General features: G+C 40.3%; 2 protein-coding genes across 18 annotated transcripts in view; one reads left to right on the top strand and one right to left on the bottom strand.

The window, feature by feature from the left end:
* Positions 1–10,118, top strand: part of CEP70 (centrosomal protein 70) — a 114,197-nt gene extending 104,079 nt beyond the window's left edge. For 10 of the 11 annotated variants that reach the window (XM_073023569.1, XM_073023571.1, XM_073023574.1 and 7 more), the window contains 2 exons: positions 1,642–1,721; positions 4,679–10,118. In XM_073023569.1, the coding sequence (XP_072879670.1) occupies positions 1,642–1,721; positions 4,679–4,740 (142 nt within the window). In that variant the 3' untranslated portion in view covers positions 4,741–10,118. The remainder of the gene's footprint in view (positions 1–1,641; positions 1,722–4,678) is intronic. The other variant, XM_073023576.1, reaches the window with a different exon arrangement.
* Positions 10,119–20,402: 10,284 nt separating this feature from the next.
* Positions 20,403–27,928, bottom strand: part of ESYT3 (extended synaptotagmin 3) — a 44,318-nt gene continuing 36,792 nt past the window's right edge. Inside the window, exons 15-23 of one of the 7 annotated variants that reach the window (XM_008008964.3) lie at positions 27,855–27,923; positions 27,218–27,304; positions 26,323–26,472; positions 24,490–24,986; positions 23,698–23,796; positions 23,022–23,153; positions 21,053–21,158; positions 20,889–20,938; positions 20,403–20,565 (exon numbers count right to left, since the gene is read on the bottom strand). In XM_008008964.3, the coding sequence (XP_008007155.2) occupies positions 20,529–20,565; positions 20,889–20,938; positions 21,053–21,158; positions 23,022–23,153; positions 23,698–23,796; positions 24,490–24,986; positions 26,323–26,472; positions 27,218–27,304; positions 27,855–27,923 (1,227 nt within the window). In that variant the 3' untranslated portion in view covers positions 20,403–20,528. Of the gene's footprint in view, positions 20,566–20,888; positions 20,939–21,052; positions 21,159–22,641; positions 22,710–23,021; positions 23,154–23,697; positions 23,797–24,489; positions 24,987–26,322; positions 26,473–27,217; positions 27,305–27,854; positions 27,924–27,928 lie in introns of those variants that run through there. The other 6 variants (XM_073023566.1, XM_008008967.3, XM_073023567.1 and 3 more) reach the window with 6 other exon arrangements.

The following is a 27,928-nucleotide window of genomic DNA, read 5'->3' on the forward strand; positions in this document are numbered from 1 at the left end:
GAGACAAGGTTGCACCATGTTGCCCAGACCAGTCTCAAACTCCTGGGCTCAAGTGATCCACCTGCCTTGGCCTCCCAAAGTGCTGGGATTACAGGTGTAAGCTACCGTGCCCAGCCTTGGAATAGCATCTTTTAAATAACTTGACAATCTAAGATAATCTCAAACCCTTAGGGCTGGAGGAAATGCCAAGTATTTTCAAGATAAAAATAGATTGTAAAGCCTATAAAGAAGGTCAGGAACTCTTCAGCATAAGCCTGTTCTCAGGGAATATTATATATGGAGAAATTCAAACTTTGTTAGCAACATCATATAAGTTCTGATCGTATCAATAAGTCCTATTTTTAGGACACTACCATAGACCACTGAATAATCATTAATAGCATATTTATTTGATTAGAAGATAAATGCTAAGGATTTTTTTAAAAGACTAGGCATCTCTAACATAAAACCTGGTATTTTTAGAAAATTATCAAAACATTGTAGCTATAGTTAAAGCAACTTTCCCCACACCTGACCCCCAGTTTTATATTACAGCGTATGTGAAGGGAAACACACAATGTATACCACATAAACCACGTTTTGCAAGTTTTCCTAGAAGAACCCTTACATAATCTGACAGTTGGTGCTTTTAAAAGGAACATATATCTTATTACTGGCCTATTTCCTCTGTCCCGCAGTTTTACTGACTACTGATTTTTTTTTTTTTTTGAGACAGAGTCTCACTCAGTTGCCCAGGCTGGGGTGCAGTGGCTCAGTCTCAGCTCACTGCAACCTCTGCCTCCCAGGTTCAAGCAATTCTCATGCCTCAGCCTCCCAAGTGGCTGGGGTTACAGGCGTGCGCCACCACGCCCAGCTAATTTTTGTATTTTAGTAGACATGGGGTTTCACCATGTTGGCCAGGCTGGTCTTGAACTCCTGACCTCAAGTGATCCTCCTGCTTTGGCCTCCAAAGTGTTGGGATTGCAGGCGTGAGCCACCACGCCTGGCCTGATATTTTTCCTTAATGTTTAATAGGATACTGGGTGTAAAAGCCAATTATTTTTAGAAAATGCTGTAAAAGCATGGTCTCTCTAAGAAGCCTTGAGCTTAATGGAAAGTTTGCCATATTAAGAATGTTATATATTGGCTGGGTGCAGTGGCTCACGCCTGTAATCCCAGCACTTTGGGAGGCCCAGGTGGGCGGATCACAGGTCAGGAGATCGAAACCATCCTGGCTAAACACGGTGAAACCCTGTCTCTACTAAAAATACAAAAATTAGCCGGGCGTGGTAGCAGGCACCTATAGTCCCAGCTACTTGGGAGGCTGAGGCAGAAGAATGGCGTGAACCCAGGAGGTGGAGCTTGCAGTGAGCCGAGATCGCACCACTGCACTCCAGCCTGGGCAACACAGTGAGACTCCGTCTCAAAAAAAAAAAAAGTTATATATGAATTTAACAAATTTTACATTGATATTTAAATGCTTTTTAAAGAAAGGCCATATTAGATTAACAAAAAGCTCAGAAAGGAAGGACTGTAGTAAATGATCATTGAGTTTATATTTAAATTAGGAGCATAGTTTCTATTTTGAAAATGTTCTGTTTGCAATCAGATGCAAGAACTCTAAGTTAGAAATTAGGTTTAAATTGTGCATTTTTTAAACAGCATTATCTACAAATTGGAAGAACACGAGGAATTTTTCCCAGCATTTCAGGCATTTACTAATGATCTACTTGAAATCTTAGGTAAGATTTCTGGCGGTGATGGTTAAATTTTGAGTCTTAAAATGTCAGTGCATTTAAGAAAAGGGTGTTCCTTAGTCACTGGATTAGTATTTTTATCTAGTGGTTGGAAGCCACTAACAGTTCTGGAAACACATTCCTTACAAGCAGTTAGAGTTTGTTGGGATTAGTCCACAGAACAGAAACACAGACCCTTAACAGTGATAGGAACTGCCTTTGTTGGAGGACCTTATCATGAGAGATGGCATTACTCTGGCCATGCCTAGTTTAACCCTGGCTCTGTCATTGTCTACTGAGAAATATTCATTGGATTTATGATCTTAGAAGATCCTTCCTTCCTCTTTTTTTTTTCTTAAGATACCACCTGTCTACAAAATGTTTTAAATGTACAAATAACATTTCCTCTCTGGTGATATGAAGTAACATAAAGTCATAAATATCTATGGAAAGCAAAAGATGAAATATTACACTCATACCAAGGGTCAGATTGAGGGCTTCATTAGTAGTAGTGTCTCCTAAAAGGAAAAAAATTGCTTAGGACTCATAAGGCAAAATAGAGACCTTATCTAGTTTAAATATAATTATATATGGCTATAAAATTACTTATCTTACTGTTAAGAATAATGTTTAAAGTGACTGATGCACTAGTGAATTCTTTTTTTCTGTATAGCTCATTCGAAAGATTTTTTTTTTTTAAAGAATGGCTTTTGCTTTTAGAAGAGGAGATGAAGCTTGGTAATGAAGATAAGGGAATGAGTCAATGAAAACTTGATAAGAAGAATAAGTGAAAGAAGTATCTAATTAGAATATATAGCCTAGTGAACATAAAGGAAGTTTTGTGACCAGTTTTATGTGCACTGGGGAAGCAAGGGAGACAATGAGTGAGCATGCTTTAGGCTTGTCCTCATATTTAAAAAGATCATGGCAAGTGAAAATGTAATTTGAAAGTTAAACTTGAGATGAGGTATGAAATTGTGTAAGTGTGTTGTCTGATATCCTGAAGAGCCTGGTTTCATAGAATAATATGATTCTACTTGCTTTGGGATTGCTATTAACTTAAGCAGTGATGTTCTCATCATTCATAAATATTTGACACATTAATAAACATATTTTAATAGGGTGTGCTGGTAACACTTATTTCAGAATGCTTCTATAGAAACTTCCTTTCAGATATTATGACATTCAGCATGGTTCATAAAGATCATTTGCTTCAGAAAGCCAAGTTTCTCTGGAGATGAATTCTGTATTTTGGTCAAAGTTGAAATTCTGAGATTAAACATTATATTTAACATTGGGAAAGTTAAATCTGGCAAACATGACTTTTTTTAATTAATAGGTGTCACTCAGCATGTAGGTGCAGGGTGGTAGACTGAATAACAGATATGGAGAGTACCTTTAGCGAGTAAAAAAAAAAAATCCATTCTTTTTCTCATGTAAGTGGTGTGATTGACTGAGGAAATTCCCATATCAGCCAAGGTCCTTTGCTGTGAGGTTCATTTGTAAGGCAGGTTTCTCACTTAATGAGAAAACAGGTAATTTCAGAATGGGCAGAGGGCGGAGTCAAGGAATAACTTGATCTTGTACCTTACCACAATGTAAGCGACTAAACAAATTCTATGTTGTAGGTTTGCTTATATTGTTTCCGTTCCCATATCTTGATGCTTGGTTAGTGGATTCAGACTGGTATTCTGACTGAAGTTGGGAGCTTAAAAAACTAAATGAATAGTAGGAGAGTATGGGCTATGTGTGTAGGCTAAATGAAGAGCGACCAATATCACCAATATCCAGCTAAACAGTGGAGAGAGCTGGAATCCAAGAAAGCATGTTTTATGTAAAGGAATGTGTTTATTAATGATGGCTTAATAGAACAAGCTAGAAAAATGTAGTGGGTATCTAGAGAACCTGCCATTGTGGCTTACCTTAAGTAGGCCTGGGATCTGGATAATGAGAAAAAGGATTTTGCTCCCTTGGTGGCCAGGAGCTTCAGAGAGTGAATTCTAACTTAGGCTGGTTGGAATAAGATAGTCTTAGAAAGAAAAATCATTCAGAAAGAGCCTGTCAAAGAAGAGCCTGGATTGGTTTATCTGGTAAGCTGGACCAGGCTAAGCTCTATAATACATTGTACTTGAGGTTTGTATTCTTGATGAGGCTCTCTTTTTGATTAGGCAGATAATTGTTTTTTTGAGACATAGTCTTGCTCTCTGTCACCCAGGTCAGAGTACAGTGATGCAATCTCAGCTCACTGCAACCTCCGCCTCCCAGGTTCAAGCAATTCTCCTGCCTCAGCCTCCCAAGTAGCTGGGATTACAGGTGCCCACTACCACACCCAGATAATTTTTGTATTTTTAGTAGAGATGGGTTTTCACCGTGTTGGCCAGGCTGGTCTTGAACTCCTGACTGCAAATGATCTTCCCATCTCGGCCTCCCAAAGTGCTGGGATTACAGGCATGAGCCACTGCACCCAGCCGGCAGATACCTTTCATCTTAGAGTGATCCGCTACTAAGAAATCTTCCCAAGAAAATTAAAGAGGACAAGACTGTTCTATGAGTAGAAATTCCTAAGTCCTCACATGGAGACCCAGGGAGGAGATGCCTCTACCTGGGATTTCATCATGTAGGTACACCCATGTAGTGATACAGATCTAATGAGACACTAACATACCACACACATGGGCAGTTGGATCTGTTAATAAGGGCATGCTGCTAATGAAGTTAATACTAGAATCAGAGAATACTTGTAGGTATGTGGTAACCTTTATAAACAGAGCCCCTGTGAAGCATCTGTATCCAAATCAGTGATAATCTGTCATCACTATTGGAGAAAAACTTCATGTGCACAAAAGCACCAGTATTGTTGCCTTTATGTTTGCGGTTTGCCTTTACATATAGGTTCTTGTTTCATGTGAGTTTACCACTAGAAAAAGTTACTCTCTTTTATTATTACTGTTTTTGTATTACAGAAATTGATGACTTGGATGCCATTGTACCTGCAGTAAAGAAATTAAAAGTACTTTCATACTGAAAACAAATCAAATCATTTTTACTGTGTAAATTGTATTCTTAACATTTTGTATTTTGTAGGATTGATCTTATTTTGAGACAAGGGTTGTAAAATGTATTTGCTCTCAGAATTCATCCCCTTCTTAGTATTAGGTCATTCTTCATCTCTATAATTTTTATTAACTTTGAGATTCTTATACAGAAAATAGTTGCGAGGGTAAAGTAGTTAATTAACTTTAGATCTCTTCATTTATTAAGCAATTATTGAGTGCTTAAAATTTAAGGTTGTTTTAGAGTGGAGTTTGTGAGTAAAAGAGGAGGCCAGGGAGACAGATTACAAGTAGTAGGTTGCAATCTTTTAGATTCAGGTTGTAGTAATCTTTGAGCCACGACAAAAGGAATGCCAAGAGCTCTCTAAATTTAGCTAGTAGGAAGCTACTGCTCTCCTGGCAAGGATTAATTGGCATATTCTGTTAAGATACCCCTCATGGGTATCTTTCAAATAGGAAGAAGCAGGAAGAAGAAAAGGAAGAAAGAAAAACTGTTTAATCATTTCTGTTAGGGTAGGAAATGAATCATAGGGTAAAATGGATGAGTAGATAGATGTCTCTCATTTAAAAAGTGTCTTTTGCAATCTTGATGTAATGCACTTTTTATAAGGACTTGAGATCTCAAATAAAATTTCTGTAAAGAATTTCCAAATGTAAGTGTCCTCAGTGATGTGCTTGTATATTACTGACAAATAATGAGTCATATTCTCTTCCTAGGCTGAACCTTCCTTGGGCAACTTGTACATCCTTGCTGCATTTTATGTAAGAGTACTTTACTTGCTGCCTTCTATTTATTCTGTATTCTCAATATTCAGTCACATTTTCTTAAGGGTCAGTGTTCTGCCTCATACCCATGAGAACAAGCCACTTTGGACTATTCTTCCCCACTTTTATAAGTAGCAGGTCTAGGAAGATTTCTCTGTCATTCTTGTTGGTGGGCATATAGAATATTATAACACATTTCCAGGAAGCAGCATGGTGGAATGGTGAGTAAACGTCAGCAAACAAGCATCCACATCCTTGGTGTTATGACCTTAGGGATCAGACATAAGATAATAGGCTCCTTCTAGGTTTAAAATTCTTTGTCATGATAGCCTGCAGTTATATTTCTAAACACTAACTTACAATTTGTGGAAGAACTGTGTCTTGAGGGTTGGGTACAAAAAATATTTGGATACTCAATAATATAACTACTAAATATTGATTAAATTATTCCAAGAAATTGAAGGCAGGGCAAGATGGCAGAATAGAAGCCTACACTATTGATCCCCATTGCAGGAACACCAAATTTTAACAACCATTTACACACAGAAAAGCACCATCACAAGAACCAAAAATCAGGTGAGCAATCACAGTATTGGTTTTAACTTCATATTGCTGAAAGAGGCATTGAAGAGGGTTAGAGAGATAGCTTTGAATCACTGATGCCACTCCTCCCTGACCCCCTGGCAGTGGCTGCACTGTGGGGTCTGAGTCTGTGCAGTTGGGGGAGGGAGAGCACAGAAACTGGGGGACTTCACATTGAACTCAGTGCTGCCTTGTCATAGTGGAGAGTAAAGCCATGCTAGGCTAAGCGAGAGCAAATGCACGGAGGGAGCATTTGGACCAGACCTAGCCAGAGTGGAATTCTCCATTTCAGCTACCAGAACTTGAGTTTCTTGGCAAGTCTTGCCACCGTGGGCCAAAGTGCTCTGGGGTCCTAGGTAAACTTGAAAGGCAGTCTAGGACACAAAGATTGCAGTTAATTCCTAGGCAACTCCTACTGCTGGATGGGCTCAGAGCCAGAGGACTAGGGTGACAGATGACCTAGGTAGACAACAGCCAGTGCAGCTAAGGGAGTTCTTGCACCACTCCTCCCCCAAGCCCAGGCAGGCCGCAATGAAAGTGACTCCTTGCTTCTGCTTAAGGAAAGGAAAGCAAAGAGTAAAGAGGACTTTGCCTTGCATCTTGGATACCAGCTTAGCCACAGTAGGGTAGAGCACTGGGTAGAGTCGCAAGGCCTTCATTCCAGCCCCTAGCTCATGGACATTTCTAGGCACACCTTGGGTCAATAGGGAAGCCACTGTCTTGAAGGGCAGGACCTTGTTCTGGCAGGATTCATCACCTGCTGACTAAAGAGTCCTTGGGCTGTGAACTACCAGCAGCAATACCCAGATAGTATGCTGTGGGCCTTGGGCTCTGAGACGTGCTGACTTCAGGTGTGACCTAGCACATTCCCAACTGTAGTGGCTATGATGAAAAACTCCTCTTGTTTGAAAAAAGCAGAGGGAAAAGTAAAGAGGACTTTGTCTTGTCACTTTAGGTACCAGCTCAGCCACAATAGAGCTTTTGGGGTCCCTGAGGCTTTTGGGGTCCTGAATCCAAGCCTAGGCTCTTGCATTTCTGGACCCTGCCCTGGGCGCCCACTGCCCTTCAGGGTGAGTCCCAGGCCTGGCAGCATTCACCACAAGCTGGCTGAGAAGCCCTTGGGCTTTAAGTGAACATTGGTGGTGGCCTAGCAGAACCCTCTGTGTGCCAGTGGTGGTGGCCACAGGGAGAAGCCCCTCTGCCAATGGAAAGGGGAAGGAAGAGCAGGAAGGACTTCATATTGTGATTTGAGTGCCAGCTTGGCCACAGTACAATAGAACATCAGGCAAAATTTTGTGGTTTTTGACTTTAATCCCTGGCTCCCAGACAGCATCTCTGTACCTGCCCAGGGCCTGGGGATACTTGACACCCTGAAGGGAAAGACACAAACCTAGTTGGCTTCACCACCTGCTGATTGTAGAACTCTTGGGCCTTGAGTGAATATAGGTGGTCAAGTAGTGGTTACAGCAGACCTTGGGCAAGACCCAGTGCTGTGCTGGCTTCAGGTCTGATCCAATGCAGTCCCAGTGGTGGTGGCCACAGTGGGAGAGAGAGAGAGGTAGGTGATGGTCAGGTAGTGGTTACAGCAGGTCTTTGGCAAGACCTGGTGCTGTGCTGGCTTCAGGTCTGATCCAGTACAGTGCCAGTGGTGGTGGCCACAGTGTGAGAGAGAAAGGGGTAGGTGATGGTCAGGCAGTGGTTACAGCGGGCCTTTGGCAAGACCTGGTGTTGTGCTGGCTTCAGGTTTGATCCAATGCAGTCCCAGTGGTGGTGGCCATGGGAGAGGGAGGGCGGAGGGTGAGGGGGGAGAGAGGTTTTTTTTATTTTATTTTTGCTTGTTTATGCAATCAGTGTTGTCAGTTTAAAATAATGAATTATAACTTGCAGTAAGCCTTTCAGTAACCTCAAATCTAAAAATATGCAATGGATTTAAAAAACAAGAAATTAAATCATACCACCAGAGAAAACCACCTTCACTAAAAGGAAGACAGGGAGGAAGGCAAGAAGGAAAACACTACAAAACAACCAGAAAACAACAAAATGGCAGGAGTAAGTCCCTACTTATCTATAATAACATTGAAGGTAAATGGACTAAACTCTACAATCAAAGCACAGTGGCTGAATGGATGAGGAAACAAGACCCAATGATCTATTGCTTGCAAGAAACACATTTAGCCTATAAAGATACACCTAGACTGAAAACAAAGGGATAGAAAAAGATATTCCATGCCATTAGAAACTAATAAAGAGCAGTAGTAGCTATAATTATATTAGACAAAATAGATTTCAAGGCAAACACTGTAAGAGACAAAAAGGTCATTATATAATGATAAAGGGGTCAATCCAGCATACAGGATATGCTTGTAAATACATATGCTAATACTGGAGCATGCAGATATGTAAACTAAATATTACTAGAGCTAAAGAGAGAGCTCCCAATACAATAGTAGCTGGCGTCTTCACCACACCACTTTCAGCATTGGACAGATCTTCCAGGCAGAAACTCAACAAAGAAACATCAGATTTAATCTGTGGGACAAATGAATCTAATAGATATTTACCAAACATTTCATCCAAAGGCTGAAGAATACTGAAAATTATTCTCCCCAGCACATGAATCATTATCAAGGATAGAGCATATGTTATGTCACAAAACAAGTCTTAAAACATTCAAAACATTGAAATAATAAGCATCTTCTCTGACCACAATGGATTAAAAGTAGAAATCAATAGTGAGAATCTTGGAAACTATACAAACACATAGAAATTAAACAGTATGTCCCTGAATGACCAGTGGGTGAATGAAGAAACTAAGAAGGAAATTGAAAATTTTCTTGAAACACATCTCAAAACCTATGAGATACAGCAAAAATAGTAGTATGTATGATGGGAATTTATAGCTATACGTACCTACATCAAAAAAGAAGAAAAACTTCAAATAACCTAATGATGCATCGTCACTCTTTTCCCATTTGCCCCAAGAATACTTGCCAGGGGTCCTTACGACTGCAGTGTTTACCTTAAGATAACTTTGCGATGAAATAGCTCATTTTTATTATTTTCACATTGCTGTAGTGTATTTACTTTGGAAACAAAACACATCCTTCTATTTGTAACATTGTTTTTAGTAGTGGTATTTCTATTTACAAAATGCAGTAATTCTCGATTGCTGAAATTGTCAAAGCCTAGAAAATGTAGCATTCCTACGGGTGATGTTTAAGATCATTCTCAAGCAGTTGTTGACTGAAGATTTGTTTGGCGAATCTAATTTTTCTGAAATAGTTGATTCTGATGATTCCAATGATTCTGATGTTAGTTTTGTTTAGAAATAACTCCAAGAACAGTTTGTATATTTTATTATCACATTGAAAATCAGTCAGATTTGCCTCAGCCTCAGAGAACATGTTTATGTAAAATTGAGCACTGGCAGCAAGCTGCACTTTTTTTTCTAAACAGGAAAGGGTTAAAGAACTAGAAAAGGAAGAGCAAACTGAACCCAAAATTAGTAGAAAAATAATAAACAGGAATATATGAATTAGAAATGAAGAAAATAATACAAAAGATCAATGAAACAAAAGTTGGTTTTGTGAAAACATAAAATTGACAAAACCTTTAGTCAGACTTACAAAGGAAGACTCAAATAAAATCAGAGATGGTAGGAGACATTACAACTGATATTGCAGAAATTTAAAGGATTATTAGTGGCTACTGTGAGCAACTATATGCCAATAAATTGGAAAATCTAGAGCAAATGGATAAATTCCTAGACTCATACAACTTCCCAAGATTGACCCATGAAATTGAAATCCAAAACCTGAACAAACCAGTACAAGTAATGAGATCTGAGCTGTAATAAGTTTCCCAGTAAAGCCTGAGACCCGATGGCTTCACTGCTGAATTCTACCAAACATTTAAATAACTAATACCAATTCTCAAATTATTCTGAAGAATGGAGGAGGAGGGAATACTTCCATACTCATTCTGTGAGGCCAGTATTACTCTGATAGCAAAACCAAAGACACATCAAAAGGAGACTAGCCCAGGTGTGGTGGCTTCACACCTGTAATCCCAGCACTTTAGGAGGCTGAGGCAAGTGGATCACTTGAGGTCAGGAATTTGAGACTAGCCTGGCCATAATGAGGAAACCCTGTCTCTACAAAAAATGCAAAAATTAGCCAGGCATGGTGGTGTGCACCTGCCAGGCCCAGCTACTCGGGAGGCTTGTGTGGCAAAAAAAACAAAACAAACTACAGGCCAGTATCTCTGATGAATATTGATGGAAAAATCCTCAGCAAAATCTAGCAAACTAAATTTAACACATTAAAAAGATCATTCATCATGGTGAAGTAGGATTTATCCCAGGGATGCAAGGAAGATTCAACATAAGAAAATCAATCCATGTGATACATAGCAACAGAATGAAGGGCAAAAACCATATGATCATTTCAATTGATACTGAAAAAGCATTTGATAAAGTTCAAAATCCCTGCATGATTAAAAAGAAAACCCTCAAAAAATTGCATGTAGAAGGAACATACCTCAACATAATAAAAGCCATATATGACAGACTCACAGCTAGTATCATACTGAAAGGGGAAAAACTGAAAGCCATTCCTCTAAGATCTGGAACACAACGAGGATGCCCACTGTTTTTAAAAATAGTAGTAGAAGTCCCAGCTAGAGCAATTAGATGAGAAAGAAAGGGCATCCAAATTGGAAAGGAAGAAGTCAAATTATCCTTATTTGCAGATGAATATGATATTTGGAAAAACCTAAAGACTCCACCAAAAAACTAGAACCAATACATTCAGTAAAATTGCAGGATACAAAATCAGCATACAAATATAAGTAGACTCTCCCTCTACTGCTCCCCGTCCCCCTCTTCTTGATGGAGTTTTGCTCTTGTTGCCCAGACTGGAGTGTAATGGCACAGTCTCGGCTCACTGCAACCTCCGCCTCCCAGGTTCAAGTGATTCTCCTGCCTCAGCCTCCTGAGTAGCTGGGATTACAGGCGCCTACCACCATGCCCAGCTAATTTTTGTGTTTTTTTTTTTTACTAAAGACTGGGTTTCACCATGTTGGCCAGACTGGTCTTGAATGCCTGACCTCAGGTGATCCACGCACCTCGGCCTTCCAGAGTGCTGGCATTACAGGAATGAGCCACTGTGCCAGGCCAGAAAATAAGTAGACTTTCTATATGCCAACACTGAACTATCTGAGAAAGAAATTGGAAATTTACTCTTGTAAATCCCATTTACAGGAGTCACAAATACAATTAAATAGGGATTAACTGAACCAAAGATGTGAAACATCTCTACAATGAAAACTATAAAACACCAAAAAACACTGATGACAGAAATCGAAAAGGACACCAGAAAATGGAAAGATATTCCATGTTCATGGATTGGAACAATTAATACTGTTAAAATACATACTGCCCAAAGCAATCTACAGATTCAATGCAATCCCTATGAAAATATCAGTGACATTCTTCACAGAAATAGAAAAAACAATGCTAAAATGTATTATGGAACCATAGAAGACCCAGAATAGCCAAAGCTATGCTGAGCAGAAAGAACAAAACTGGAGGAGTCACATTTCCTGACTTCAGATTATATTACAGAGCTACAGTCACCAAAACAGCATGGTACTGGCATAAAAGCAGACACATAGACCAATGGTGCAGAATAGAAATCACAAAAACAAATCCACACACCTATAGTGAACTCATTTTTGACAAAGTTGCCAAGAAGATACACTAGGAAAAGACAGTCTCTTCAATAAATTGTGCTCAGAAAACTGGATATCCATATGCAAAAGAAGGAAACTAAACCCCAAACTCTCTCTCGCCTTATACAGAAATGAAATAAAAATGAATCAAAGACTTAAATCTAAGACCTCAAAACTATGAAACTACTACAAGAAAACATTGGGGAAAATCTCAAATACATTGGTCTGGGCAAAGATTTCTTAAGTAATACCCCACAAGCAGAAGCAACCAAAGCAAACGTGGACAAGTGAGGTCACATCAAGTTAAAAAGCTGCTCCACGGCAAAGGATACAATCAACAAAGTGAACAACAACTCACAGAATGGGAGAAAATATTTGCAAACTCCCCTGTTGCGTGAAGGCAGGGACCCTGAATGGAGGGACCAGCTGGAGCCGTGGCAGAGGAACATAAAATGTGAAGATTTCATGAATATTTACCAGTTCTCAAATAATACTTTCATAATTTCTTATGCCTGTCTTACTTTAATCTCTTAATCCTGTTATCTTCATAAGCTGAGGATGTACCTCACCTCAGGGCCACTATGATAATTGTGTTAACTGTACAAATTGATTGTAAAACGTGTTTGAACAACATGAAATCAGTGCACCTTGAAAAAGAACAGTAACAGCAATTTTCAGGGAACAAGGGAAGACAACCATAAGGTCTGACTGCCTGTGGGGTCAGGCAAAATAGAGCCATATTTTTCTTCTTGCAGAGAGCCTCTAAACAGATGTGCAAGTAGGGAAGATATCGCTAAATTCTTTTCCTAGCAAGGAATATTAATAATAACCTGAGAAAGGAATGCATTCCTGGGGGGAGGTCTATAAACGGCCACTCTGGGAGTGTCTGTCTTATGTGGTTGAGATAAGGACTGAAATATGCCCTGGTCTCCTGTAGTACCCTCAGGCTTACTACCCTCAGGCTTACTAGGGTGGTGAAAAACCCTGCCCTGGTACATTTGAGGTCAGACCGGTTCTCTGCTCTCTGTTTTCTGTTGTTTAAGATGTTTATCAAGACAATATATGCACCACTGAACATAGACCCTTATCAGTAATTCTGCTTTTGCCCTTTGCCTTGTGATCTTTGCTTTTTCCCTTTGTCTTGTGATCTTTGTTGGACCCTTATCAGGAGTTTTTGATTTTGTCCTTAGAAGCATGTGATCTTTGTTTTCCTTTTTGCCCTTTGAAGCATGTGATCTTTGTGACCTACTCCCTGTTCTTGCACCCCCTCCCCTTTTGAAATCCTTAATAAAACTTTCTGGCTTTAAGGCTCAGGTGGGCATCACAGTCCTACGATATGTGATGTCACCCCCAGAGGCCCAGCTGTAAAATTACTCTCTGTACTCTTTCTCTTTATTTCTCAGCTGGCCAACACTTACGGAAAATAGAACCTACATTGAAATATTAGGGGTGGGTTCCCCTGATACTACCCATCTGACAAGGGATTAATAACCAGAATATATAAGCTGTATGTTCAAACACCTCTATAGGAAAAAATCTAATCCAATTAAAAATGGGCAAAAGATTTGAATAGACATTTGTCAAAAAAGAAGAGATAAATGGCAAACAGGCATATGAAAATGTGTTCAACATCACTGATCATCAGAGAAATGCAGATCAAAACTACAATGAGATATCATCTTAACCTAGTTAGAATGGCTTTTATCCAAAAGACAGGCAATAATAAATGCTGGTGAGGATGTGGAGAAAACAGAACCCTTGTACACTGCTGGTGGAAATTTAAATTAGTACAACCACTATGGAGAACAGTTTAGAGGTTCCCCCAGAAACTGAAAATAGAGCTGCTGTAAAATCCAGCAATCCCACTGCTACGTATCTACCCAAAAGAAAGGAAATCAGTATATCAAAGAGATACCCACACTCCCATGTTTGTTCACAATAGCTAAGATTTGGAAGCAACTTAAGTATCCATCAACAGATGAGTGGATAAAGAAAATGTGGTACTCATACACAATGGAATACTATTCAGCCTTAAAGAGAATGAGATCTTGTCATTTGCAAAAACATGGATGGAACTCGAAGATCATTATGTTAATTGAAACAAGCCAGGCACAGAAAGACAAACATCGCATGTTCTCATTTATTTGTGGGATCCAAAATCAAAACGATTAAATTCATGGATGGTTACCAGAGGCTGGAAAGGGTAGTGAGGGTGAGGGTGGAGGGTAGGTGGGGATGGTTGATGGTATTAAAAAAAAATAGAATGAATAAGACCTACTGTTTGATAGCCCAACAGGGTGACTATAGTCAAAATAATTCAGTTATACATTTTAATATAACAAAGTATAATTCGATTGTGTGTAAAACAAAGGATAAATGCTTGAGGAGATGGCTACCTTCATTTTCCATGATGTGATTGTTACACATTGCATGCCTGTATAAAAATATCTCATGTACTCCATAAATATGTATACCTATGTACCCACAAAAATTGAAAATTAAAAACTATTGGCAGTATCAAAGTTTGCATGTATCTCCAAAAAAATTATTACAGGAAATTGCTGTGAGACAATTTGGAAAGAAATGTAATTTAAAAATTAAATTTTGTCAGCTGGCTTAAGAGCCTGTGGTTAAGACTTAGTTTAAAACAGAAGTTTTCAAACTCTTCTTCAGAGGCTTTATTGAAGGTGCCTCAAGGGCCACTGAGAAGGATAGTGCCACTAATAGAAATAGCTTTAAGCTTTCCCTATCAGATCCACTTTTATCCAATTTTTATTAAAAATATAAATAAGAATAGTGCAGTTATTGTTTAACAATATTTAAAATGTAAAATGTTGATTTAAAAAATTTTATTGATATATCCTTGACATATAATAAACTATACATATTCAAAGTATACATACAATTTGGTAAGTTCTGATATATACCTGTGAAATAATCAGCACAATCTAATAGACATACCCATCATTCCAAAAGTTTTCTTTGCCCCTAGTAATCCTTTCCCACCTTCTCCCCTCCCTCCTGTTATCCTGACTTTCATCACTTCCTTGGTTTTTTTCCTAAATAGCTCTGCCACTTTTGTGTGTGTGTATATGCCTAAACCAATGTAGTTGCGACTGTTTTTATAAAACTGGAATCATTGTGTATATTCAGAATATTTCTTTTGTTCAGTATTATGTTTGTACTGTACATCAATGTTGTTTTTGTTAGGTCCAGATAATTCGTTTTCATTGCTATATGGTATTCCATCTATGAATATTCCACAATTCATTTGTTCTAGAAGTTGGCATTTGGGTCATTTTCAGTTCTTGGCTACTGTAAATAGTACTGCTATCAATGTGCATCATCATATGCTTGTATGCAAGTTTTCTAGAGTATATATCCAGAACTGAGATATACACAACTGGGTCATAGGGGAAACAAAGGGGAAATGTGTATAGCCATACAGGCCATGTACTACTGTACAAGTTGAAGCAGTAGCATTTCTATAGATAACAATGTGAATGAAGCTTCTGGAGGTGTACAGAGTGGTGACTTTGGTAGGGAATGTGTATCTTCAACTTTAGGAGAAAATGCAAAACTATTTTCCAAAGTGGTTGTACCCATTTATACTCCTCCCACAGCAATGTATGAAATCTCCCACTTTTCCACATCCTTTTGCCAATGTATAGAGCTACTATTGTAGTTTTAATATTTATTTCCCTGATCACTAATGAAGTTAAGCAACTTTTCCATTGTTTATTGGACTTTTGTATGTCATTTTTGAAGTGCTTCTGTGGCTTTCGCCCATTTTTCTATTGGATTGACTTAGTAATTTGTAAAAGTTACTTATATATTCTGGACATGAACCCTTTGACAGTTATATGTGTTACAAATGTCTTCTTCCATTCTGTGACCTATCTTTCCATTTTCCCATAGTGTTTTTGTTTTTTTGTTTTGTTTTGTTTTGAGATGTGCAGTGGCGGGATCTCGGCTCACTGCAGCCTCTGCCTCCCAGGTCCAAGCAGTTCTCCTGCCTCAGCCTCCTGAGTAGCTGGGACTGCAGGCGTGTGCCACGATGCCTGGCTAATTTTTTATATTTTTGGCAGAGGCGGGGTTTCACTGTGTTAGCCAGGATGGTCTCGATCTCCTGACCTTGTGATCCACCTGCCTCGGTCTCCCAAAGTGCTGGGATTGTAGGTGTGAGCCACCGCGCCTGGCCATCCCATAGTGTTTTTTTTTTGTTTGTTTTGGTTTTGTTTGTTTTTTTTAAGAGATGGGGTCTCGGTCGGGCATGGTGGCTCATGCCTGTAATCCCAGCACTTTGGGAGGCCGAGGCGGGCAGATCACGAGGTCAGGAGATCGAGAACATCTTGGCTAACACAGTGAAACCCCATCTCTGCTAAAAATACAAAAAATTAGACTGGCATGGTGGCACGCACCTGTAGTCCCAGCTACTCAGGAGGCTCAGACAGGAGAATCGCTTGAACCTGGGAAGCAGAGGTTGCAGTGAGCCAAGATCATGGCACTGCACTCCAGCCTGGGTGACAGAGCGAGACTCCATCTCAAAAAAAAAAAAAAAAAGAGATGGGATCTCACTGTGTTAACCAGGCGGGCCTTGAACACCTGGGCTCAAGTGATGCCTCCCACCTCAGCCTTCCAAGTAGTTGGGACTACAAGTGTGTGCCACCACACCAGCCTATAGTTTATTTTTATGAACAGAAGTACCTAATTTTCATGGAGAGATGTGTGGTCTTTTAGTTGGTGCTCTTTGCATATTACGAAATCTTGCCTTAGTCACTTGTAAAATTATTCTCCTATATTATCTTACAGCTGTATAGTTTTTGCTTTACACACTTAGTCTAATACATCTGGAGTTGACTGATTTTTTAATGTGGTATGAGTAAAGGACCATTTCATATTTTCTCACATGAATATCCAGTTGTCCCAGCACCTTTTATTGCAAAGTCTATCTTTTCCCTTTGTTCACAGTGCTTCCTCTGTCATAAATTGAGTATCTATATGTGAATGGGTTTGTTTCTGGGCTCTTTTGGCCCAGTTGTCTCCCTGCACTGGTAACCTTCTGTCATAGTTATTACACCTTGAAAATGAACCTTAGCGTTGAGTAGGCGGCTTTCTACCCTTTGTAGTTCCATGTACATTGAATCTGCTTATCAAGTTACACACACATACAACCTGTTGACTTATTGGGCTTTCATTAAACATATAGATTAGTTTGGAGAGAAGTGGCATTTGTTGGGTTTTCCAACATCAAACGTGGCATAGCTCTCCATTTTAGGTTTACTTTAACATTTCTTTAAAAAGTTTTAGTTTTCTTATAGGGGTTGTTGAATGTATTCATATAGTTTGATATTTTTACGCACTTATTTTCTCTTAGGGAAGAGAACTACCTGAAGACTTTTTTGTTAATTGTAGCAATTTAGATTATCTTGGATTTCATGCTCATGATATCATATGCACATAGAAGTTTTGGTTAGATATACCTATTTTTGCCCTGTTACTCAGGCTGCGAATTGTTGAATAGAAGTGGCAATAGGAAGCATCTGTTTCTTAATATGTTTGCTGCCATTAATATAAACAGAAATCTAAACGATTCTTCGATGGATCTTTTAATCTTTTTACTTTCAATATTTCTGTGTTTGATGTGAACCTCTTATAAACAGCACATAACTGCTTTTTACTTTTATTCCATTTAACATTCTAGATTTTAATAGTGTTTATTGTAATTACAAATACATTTAGAAGTCTTTTGACCATCTTTTGTATTGTCTAATTATTTCTTTGCTTTCCTCTCCTACTTTCTGCAGGGTTGATTTTTCCTAATAACCTTTTCTCCTTCACTGCTAATTTGGAAGTTTTATATATCAACTTTATTGGCTTTCTGCTATTACTCTATTTTCATAGTCATCTTGCAATTCTGAATACATACTTAGGAGACAGAAGCCACATTGCACAGGTAACCAAACATGAAAATCTTAACCACCTTTTACTAGTTAGCAATTCTTGTGGTGTTTACTACTAAACGGGGTAGAAGTGGGACTCTAGGGGATACAGAATATCAACTTCGGGATGCAGATCCTTCCCCCCAGGGGTAAGGGAGAATGAACAAGAAAGGAGGTTAGAAACTAAGTGCCTCCCTACCAGGCTGAGATTTAGATTTCCTCTGGCAGCCATAGGACCATGCAACCCACTTGTGGCTAAGAAACTTGCCAAAAGGTGTTGCCTGCTGATAAAACATGAAGGCCATGGTTCTTAGGGCATTAGCCAAGGGTTAACTGGGGGGTACGTAGGTGATTGAGAACAGCTCTATACACCAGTTAGCTAGCAGCCATGGAAAACATCAGAAGAAAAGCCCCTTCTTCCTGCTGTAGCCCTGCAGTGCCCTTCCGTCACCCTGTATTGGCAAAGCCAAATATCAAGCCCGCCGGGAAAGAGGCAAAGGAGACAGACGTCAATTTGAAGCTGAGAGGTAATGAATTCGTTACTGACTGACTCACAGTTATATTTTTAAGATAAGTATCTTTAGCTTCCTAAATAAGGTATGGTCTTGAATAGTTTCTTCTGAATCAGCCTAGCTGCCCCTTCTTAGTTGTTAGTACTAGCATTTTAGTTCTACTGTGTTTCTGAACCCTTGTAAAAATCTTTGGTTATTTGTTTATATCTTGTGAACAATCAAAACTTGCTTAGGTTTGCCAACGTATTTTACAGGTTTCTTTGCTCTCCACTGCTTCTCACGTGCTATTTCTGCCTTACTGGTACATTTTCCTTCTTGCTGAAATATTATCTATGGCTATTTTTCAGTTTGATATTCCTGTGCACTTTATATTTTTTTTAAAGTCTGTTTTTGTTTTGTTTCATAAGTTTTGCCCGTGAGTTTCCCTTTAGTGACAGTTATCTGCTGCAGTTGTCACACATATACCCTGGATATATTCAATTGACCATGTTTAAAATAAATGTTTGTGGTTTAAGTTTGGAAGAAGAGGGGTAGGTTTTCACTTATCTGCCATTTTGATTAGCTGTTTTAGGGTGGCTAATGTTTCAGATGTACATATGATACATTCCCTTATTTCTCTGGTGCTTCTCCATTTTCAAGGCACTTATCTATTTAGGGAGCAATTAGAATGCCATCATGAGGTAGACGGGATAGGCATCAATGCTCCATTTTATAATGAGAATTTGCCATTTAAAATAGAAACCTCAGCAGAAACAGATTTCACCATGCATCTTCTATGTACTTAACACGGTCTAGGGTGGTGAGGGTGGAAAACAATTCAGGTAGCTTGAATTTTGTTCCCTACTGTTCAGTTGGAGAGTAAACAAATATTAAATACCAAATACAATATAAGTAGCTGCTTAGCATGTAACCTTAGCAGGTGCCTAACCAACATTTCTTAAAACTTAGTGTTATAAAGGCTGGGAACTATTAAAATGGAAAATACTCAGTATCAACAGTAAATGCTACAGGCGGTGGGAAGAGGCCATTTCACTATTGATTGACTTAATAGAGGAAATAGGTTTGAGACAGGACTTGAGTCGGCAGAGCATAGTATTTGGACTATTCTGGAATAGAACATCTGCATGTGAATAAGGTGGCAGAAAACTGGAATAAGAGTAACATGACAAAAGCTTTGTTTTTGAATGTTGCCCTGCTTCAGAAAAGTGGCAGTGAAGGCAGTGGCAGAGACAGAAAACTGATGGCAGGTAGTGTTGTCTGAGTCGGTAAGAGAGAAGAGGAGGTCCAGGAATGTTAGAGGGAATGAGAAGTATATTTGGTCTTGTAAAGTCTGAAATGTAAAAGAGGCACTTGTTTAAGTATATAATTTATATATTTTGCTTTTAACATGTCATTTAGGTGAACTAACCATCTCTTTAGAAAAGCTGAATAGCCTAAACTTATCTGAAAGCTTCCTTTTCTCTGACGGTGAAACTCTTCAGCAGTCTCCAGTGCTTTGCTATGAGAGTCAGACATAGACCTGGGTTTGGAAGTTGGTTTGCATTTTCCTAGGGAAATAATGCTACATGCTGGAATTTGGCCCTTAGACTACACAAGAGTATTTAACTCAAGGTATTTAAGTATATCAGTATAACATTTTTGCCAGTAGGGAAATAACATTTTTAGCTCCAGGTCAAATAAAAGAACAAATCTCCAGGCATACAAGTACCACAGGTGGCAGCCAGAAGAGCTTTGGCAGTGTTAGCTCTTGGCAGTTTTGAGTTGGGTCACTTTCTGTTTCCATAAAAAAGTGACTTCCCTTTGGCCAGTCACTGCCCAGGAATGCTGGTAGTGGCTCCAGAAACAGATCTCCCCCATCCCCTATGCCAGGGGCAGGACACTTTCTGGTACATACATTCAGATAAGTCCTAAATCAGATGGTATACAATTACCTACTAAAAGTGAAAAATAACCACTGAGGTTTGGATAATTTAGTAGGCACAAATATATCATTTCTTGCTGGACTTGAACAAAAAAATCCAACCAAAAAAAGTAGTTCTTGCTTTTAAGTAACCTCTTCCTTATGCTATTCAGTCATGCAGTTAAATTCCACACAAGAATGTATAATTTCAAGTGGTTCTGATTTAAATGACAAACTATACATATATTTGATGTAAGTGATCCAAAGGAAAAATATATATACATATATACACATTTTAATATAAAGGTGAGTGATAAGGATTCTCATCATCAGCTTCTGGGCTGTCCATTTGGAGTCAGCTCATACCTGTAAGACAGTTAGGTTTGGACTTAACGTTAGTAATGACAGTGTGTTGTGGTAACAGGACAAACTGCCTAGTCCTGCCTGCCTGGGCCTCTGTAAGACCAACAGAACCTGTCTCTGTAAGTTGGCCAGCCAGGGTTCAGGGTTAAGGCTAGAGTTTACAGGTGTCTTTTAGGGTATCAGTGAGATCTGCAGGCAGTAAAGCCTTAAATAAAGGTATTCATCTCTCTCCCTTCTTGATAACCAAAGTAGCTGAAATAGTACTGAAAAGGGAAAACTGTCTTGAATAGCAGGGTAACAGTAATAAAATGAAAGGGCACACTTACCATTGTGAAAAGCCCTTAATCAGATCTTCTTTTGATAAGTCAATCAGTACCTAAATAATCACAAATAATTAGTTTCCCTCCAAAACACTGCATTAAGGAAAGAAATTGGGATAAAGCAAGTTGATCATAATCTCCTTGGTATATCAAATCTCTCTTGTACTTACTTTTCCTAACTCCTTTCTTCTGTGTGAGCCAAGTGGCCTACTATTTTTCACTGCAACATCTAGTGACCTCTTCTTTACTTCTTCCATGGGAACAAAAAATTCAAATCTTTAGGAAGCAAAAAGTCAGGAAGTGAGAATTACGCATTTCATTCAGTTTTCTTGAAAATCTAAAGTGCTTCATCCATTTCCCTACTAAAACACAAGATACAGACTATTAGGAGCACCTAGAGCAGGACTGGCTCGTAAACTACTCACAATGTTTCATTATTACAGATAATCACTGTCCAGTGTTGTTCACAAAACCCAGAAGTATTAAGAGGCTGTTTGCCTAGAAGTGCCTCAGACTGCTGTGGCTTAGTTTGCATCTATCTTTCTCCAATTCTACCCTTGCTACCCTTCTGTTCTTTTTTGTTTTGTTTTTGTTTTTTTTGAGATGGAGTTTCACTCTGTCACCCAGGCTGGAGTGCAGTGGCATGATCTTGGCTCACCACAACCTCCGCCTCCTGGGTTCAATCAATTCTTCTGCCTCAGCCTCCTGAGTAGCTGGGATTACAGGCATGCGCCACCACACCTGGCTAATTTTTTGTGTTTTTAGTAGAGACAGGGTTTCACCATGTTGGTCAGGCAGGTCTTGAACTCCCAACCTCAGATAATCCACCTGCCGTGGCCTCCCAAAGTGCTGTGATTACAGACGTGAGCCACCATGCCCGGCCCTGGCTACCACTCTTTTAGCTGGCCCTCCTCACCCTGAACAGTACTTATTCATAGGACCACCTCAACCCCCTTCTCAGTTTTTTCTCACCAGCTAAGGGCTAGAACACTGAACAGTTAGGTTTGCTGCAGTTGCGTGGAAAATAGTGGCCACCTCCTGTGGAGTAAGGCGGAGGAAACCTCTTACTTTTAGGTTTTAGGGTGGAGGTTGCCAGCTCTGCCTTCCAGATAGTCCAGGGTTATCTTGCTGTCATACTTCTGAGAATTATTAACAGGTTTAGGTTTGTCAGAAAAGTCAAATGTTAAACCTCTCCTATATTCCCACATAATTTTTTTTAATCCCTTAGCCATGTAGTAGCCACCACACCACAATTTTGACATCTTTTTATAATTATGTCAGCTTCCTTTGAGGGCAAAGTATCTTACTTGTGTGGCTCTAGAGTATAGGATGGTGCCTGGCATAAAGCATTCAGTAAATGTTGAATGAATAGTCTCTCTCTTCCTCATACCCTTTTCTTGATACTGATGAACTCAAAGTGTAGCTGTTAAAGGAACATAATAGTTCTTAGACATGGCCCAAAGAGGACTCAGTGTAACCCTTTTTGAAAAAGTTATTGGCCAGGAAAATTATGAGATGTAATATTTTCCTAAGCTGGCTAGAAATGTCTTTAGAACCCTGAAGCAGAAGGTACACACTGGTAAGATTCAGACTTCTAAGAATAAAAATATTTGGGATAAGATTTGCTACCACTGGCCCATCAAAAGCAATTAATATGATCAGAGTCACCTTTGTCCCCAAGGACACAGGTGGACAAGCCTTTGTGGAGAAGGGGAGGGTATCTTCTCCACTTGTCACCTATGTTTTGTTGCAGGAGGGAAGACAGGCCAAAGAGCTTCAAGCTTTAAAGGAAATTTTAGGTCCTTAGGCTCAAGGAATGTTTAACTGCTGGAATTAAAACAGATCAAAAAAATATTTGAATAGATTCAAATCTTTTTACTACCAGAGAGACCTCATTTAAACAGAAAGAACAGGGAACATTCCATATTCAAGAACACTTTAGCCTCTATGAGCAGTAAATGTAGGTAGCCATTTTGATAAACTTCTCTGGCACTCCATTTTTCCCACTAAAGTACAGAAGCTTCATGAAGTCATAGACTATGTTGTCTTGTTCAGCCATAGGCTGCCAGGCAACGTAACAGGTACTTGGCAAATACCTGAATCGATGAGGCATTCTAGGCAGGCTAGCAGCCCACTTACGTCTCATCAAACAGAGGTTCCAAGGTCTTCCGCTTCACTGAAGTCTTCTTACGACATGCCCACTTCCTTTCTGGCAACAAGTAGACACGGACGTAGGGATCAGCTCCACTGCTGGTACATGGTGTCAGGTTTCTGATTTGGTGTCAAAGACATTAGGAAAAAAAAAGGCCCCTGGTTTTCAAACACTGAAAATACTCATTTGAGAGAAGGCTGTATTCGCCATTCAGCATTAGATACGCTTGAGGATAAAAATGCTTAGTGGTCCTGATGATCAAAAGTAATAGTCTGTAGAATTTAGAGGACAAAATATCAGGCGCATGATTTTGAAAACATGCATCTTTATAAAGCTTGGAGTAGAGCAAGTACTTTCCTTCTAAGGGAAGTTGGAGATTTTCACTTGGAAAATGTACTGGCTACCAGCCACTCCAGACAGTCTTGCAGTGGTTGCATCTGAGCAAAGCCCTTGGCTCTTGAGCCCATCAGCACCACTAAAGAATGATGGCCAGAGTGCCTCTTTGAGGACTTGATTACAGTGTTCAGGCCTTCAAATCTCATTTTTTTCCCCAAAGTGTTATCTTGGGACTATGTGCCCTGTTCATTGCTCTGAGTGTCCCTACTCTGATTTATAGTCACCTGATGCTCCCAAAGGACCTCCCTGGCCCTAGAATCCCTTTACCTGCAGCCATTGATTAGCACGCTGAGGCAGCGCCGCAGACACACGTAGCGCACTGTGAGTTGAATCTCGCCCAGCTGCTGTCGCCTGAGGTCTCCGCCTCTGTAAAGAAAGAGCCCGTCACTTCTCTTGCTATAACAGGCATTGGCCCTCTTCCCCCACCCCAAAAGACAAAGCATTCCTGCTTGAGGAGCATAGAGCCATGTGGGATAATAATTTGCAGTGAGTTTACTTTCAGTTGGAACTGGAATTCAGTTCCATCCAGCATTCATGTATAATTATCCTACTTCGCAGTAGGAAGAACGGGAACCCTGAAGTGGGATCTGCCTTTGTATCATGATTCCTTTTGGGGCCTTGAATGAATTTATTAAACTTTTATGATAGTTCCATCTTGTAGGGTTATTGTGAAGGTTGAATTAAATCAGATAACATGCTAAGCCCATAGTAAACCCTTCATAAATGTCAGCCATTTATTATGTAATTCTACATATTAAGCTTTCCATGTCATCCCAGTATAACTCTTTAGAATTCAGGAAATGGTTCTGCTGGAAGGGACCTTACCAACCAGAGTCCAGCATCTATTTTATAGTCAGTGTACAGCTAGAGCCATAACCAGCCTGTTTGGCTCTCTCTCCCTCGTCCTGTGTTCTTTCTACCACACCATGCTGCCTCTTAGGAAGATATTTTGTGAAAAAACAACTTGCACAGAAATGTAAGTTCATATCTACTTTTCCATCCAGTGAGGTATTTTTCATACAGACCATTTTAGAAAAGATTAAGCAGAGAGGTGCATACTCAATGTTGAGGCTGCTATCTGCCAGGTCAAAGCAAGAAGAGGCCAAGGAGTTGAGCGAGGACATGCTGGGAGGCAGCCTCTTGGGCGGCCATGCGAATGGGGAGGCAGGGCATTTCATGGGTCTGGGTGACTTGATGGGCCCTGGAGAGTGGGGACCCGGGACAGTCAGGAAGATGGTGGCTGAACTCTTCTTCTCCCCCATGGGCTCACAGAACCTTTTGGCACTGTCCTTGCCTTTAGGCTCTGGGCCTGTCTCTTGGGGTGTGGGCTCAGTGGCAACGGTGGTAGCACTGGTGGTGGTTGTGGTACTCTTGGATGTGTCCTTAGTACCATACGCAGGGTCTGGGGGACAAGGCAAATCTGTAGGGCCTTCTTCCTGAGGTGGGGCTTTGGGATCCTGGTTGGTAGCCACCTTCTTGATGAGCAGAGGGCCTTTCTTTAGGGCTTCAGGTCCTGTGTATGGGCTCCCCAGCTCTCGTTCCTCCACTCGCAGGAACTGCAAGCAGATAAGATAGATAACAGGGTGGCTTATGAGCTGGGTCACCACTTCCACAACCTCAGCCATTGTTTCTCATTCTCCCTTTCCCCTCAGTTGTGAATTATAAAGACCCTTCCTAGGGAACGTCCATTTCCAGTAACATATGGTATTCCAAACATTCTGAAAAACTTGTTAGAAATGCCAAATAAAATGAAGCAAACATCCTTTGAAATGCATAGCCAAATTCACAAGAAAATAAGGATAATTCCGTTTAAAAAAGAAAAAAAATCTAAAAAATAAAAGTTAAGCTTTGCTAGGGTTGTATATCAACCTTGGAATTCAGGGAGTTAGGAGAAGAGAGGCTGTGAGGCTAGGAGCTGAAGGGAAGATCCATGAAGGTGGGATCTCTTTAGTTAAAAAAGTAGTTTAGGATAAAAATTATTCTGCCTACCGGCAAAGACTGATGACAAGAACATGTGTTTGTCACAGCCTGTACTCTGGTTGAGGGGACAAAGTCTTCCCTAATAACATGACACCTCATAGGCCTGTCCTCATAGGAATTTTGAGTATAAATATGAGCTACCTATGGCATCTTGAAATCCAAAGTTAAGAAATGTACATAAAAATGGACTCAGGTTTGTAATGCACCTGAGGTACTGCGCTGCAGCAAAAGCAGAAACTCCTTGGAAGAAAACAACCTCAATCCAGGTCATAAAGGAACACTGAACATATGTTTGCAATCCAAGTTATGAAACAGAAATGAGTCACCATCAAAAAGCATCAACAGACAAAACAAACATCAAAATTCCCAAGATCTTCAAATAATAGTACATATTAATACATTGTAACATATTTTCAAATGACCAAAGATGGAATATAAACATGAGAAGATAATAAAATGCTATGAGAAAATATCAAATAGATTTGGAAAAGATAAAAATAGAAATGAAAAATCACCAATGAAAAAACCATGAACAGGTTAAACAGCAAACGAGGCATAGCCAAAGAAAGAATTAGTGGCCTGGAAGATAGCTCTGAGGGAATTAGAATGTACCACCATGAATACAGAGATGGGAAATATTTAGGTGAGGTCAAGAGACATGAAGAATAGATGAGAAGGTACATTACAGAAAATTCTAGAAAGAAGAATTTGAAAAGAATGGAAGAGAGGCAATACTTGAAGAGCCACTCTCTCTTCAAATACTGATTCAGTATTTCAAAATTGATGAAAAACATGAATCCATCTCCTGGCTTCTTACAGGCATAGAGCAGGTGCTTAGTGCTGGGACAGTTCACCCTGCTCCACTGCCAGAGCTCTATTCCTTCCCTCCCCCAGGGGACAGGAGAGATTTACCCGAAGCACCAGCCTCATGGAGATGAGGCTATCCAGGCCTGAGTGGTCCAGCTGAAAGCGCTGCTCAAGAGTGAGGTCAGCATAGGGGAGGATCTGGCACAGGGGGACGTCCAGCGTTCCCAGAGCACACTCCTGGTCATCATCAAGCACCTGGGCAGTGGGCCAGTTACAAAACAAGAGAATAACCAAGCCCCAACCACACCACACCACTACTAGTATCTGGGCCCCAGCCAAGTTTGGGTTTACTTCAGTCTGTACTGTGCTTCTATGGGCATCTGGTCCTATTCTGAAAACTAGAATGGGATCAGGCCAGACCTGATCCTTGTCTTCTGTCAGGGAAGATACTGACTCAGAGTAAGAGGCAATTATGATCTGTATGAGCTAGTCTGTTAAATGCCCAGAGCCAGGGGGCTTTGGGGACTGATGAGCTGTGCTGCTCTCCAGGCAGGGCTCAGGACCCCAAAAGATCCCAGCTCCACCACTTGTTGGTCAGGAGATCTTGGACAAGATATTGTTTTTGCCTCTCTCTGCTCGCTCTACAGATCTTTTGTGAGGATTAAATGAAATATATGTTTTTTAAAGTGTACCATTATTAATGTCTTGTGTAGATTCCAGCACAGGCTTCTCTGGATGCTGTGTAGCAAATATAAAGACCCTTTTGCAGGGAAAGTCGAGGGACTTGAGGATTTATCCTCCCACATCCCCCTATACAATGACCTCAGGCACTAGCCTCAAGGAGATGAGGCCTTATGGGGCCTCAGTGTCCTCTCTCACATAAAAGGGCCTGACTTTAAACACTGCCAGGAGAACCTGCTCAAGGTGCACTTCAAGCTTCCCACCCCGCCTGGCTTAGAAACCTCTTAACTCTGTTTCAAGAGCCCATCGTCCAGCAAACCTTCAGATGGAGCTGCTCAGTGGCCACATTGTGCACAAAGAAGGAGAAAACCTGGCTCCAGACAGGGTCCTTGTTGTGGGGACAAGTCTGGGAACAGAAGAGGGAGAGTTCATTGAAGGGTTAGGTTGGGCAGAGCTGGATACCGGCACCCTCTGCTACCACTCTGGCCACCATTGGGAACCTTACCTATTTGCCCTGAGATCAGACCCAAACACACTACAGCTAGTGGGGGGCACTAGGACAGGACAACCACACTCAAAGGCAGGGAGTGGTCTGCCAGGAAGTTTTACAGGGGAGCTGAAAATCATATTGGCCTTAGAGCTCACTTCAGGAGAGGAGAGGCCAACAGAATTTCGGCTGCTGGACTGGGAAAATTCATGATTGGTGGAAAGGACACAGGCTTCAGAACCATGCCCACACTTGAACCCTAGTTCCATGTCCTTGGTCAAGCCATTTATCTCTGATCCTCAGATTCTTGAATTATAAAACTATTCTGTGAGGTTATTCTGAAGACTAAATAACATCAAGTGCCGCCTAGGCATTCACCATAAGTTAATTCCCGTCCCTTTTGCCTCTCTCCCTGAGAAGGGCTGGGTCCTTGTTTCCTTACCCCAGGGCTACCACCAAGCTGTCTTACCTTACTTGTATGTGTCTTCTTGCCTACAGATAGTTTGACATAGGAAGAAGGGTCTTTGCTGACCTTGTTCTGTG

Source organism: Chlorocebus sabaeus, chromosome 15 (genome assembly GCF_047675955.1).
Source record: "Chlorocebus sabaeus isolate Y175 chromosome 15, mChlSab1.0.hap1, whole genome shotgun sequence".
Taxonomy (NCBI): Eukaryota; Metazoa; Chordata; class Mammalia; order Primates; family Cercopithecidae; genus Chlorocebus; species Chlorocebus sabaeus.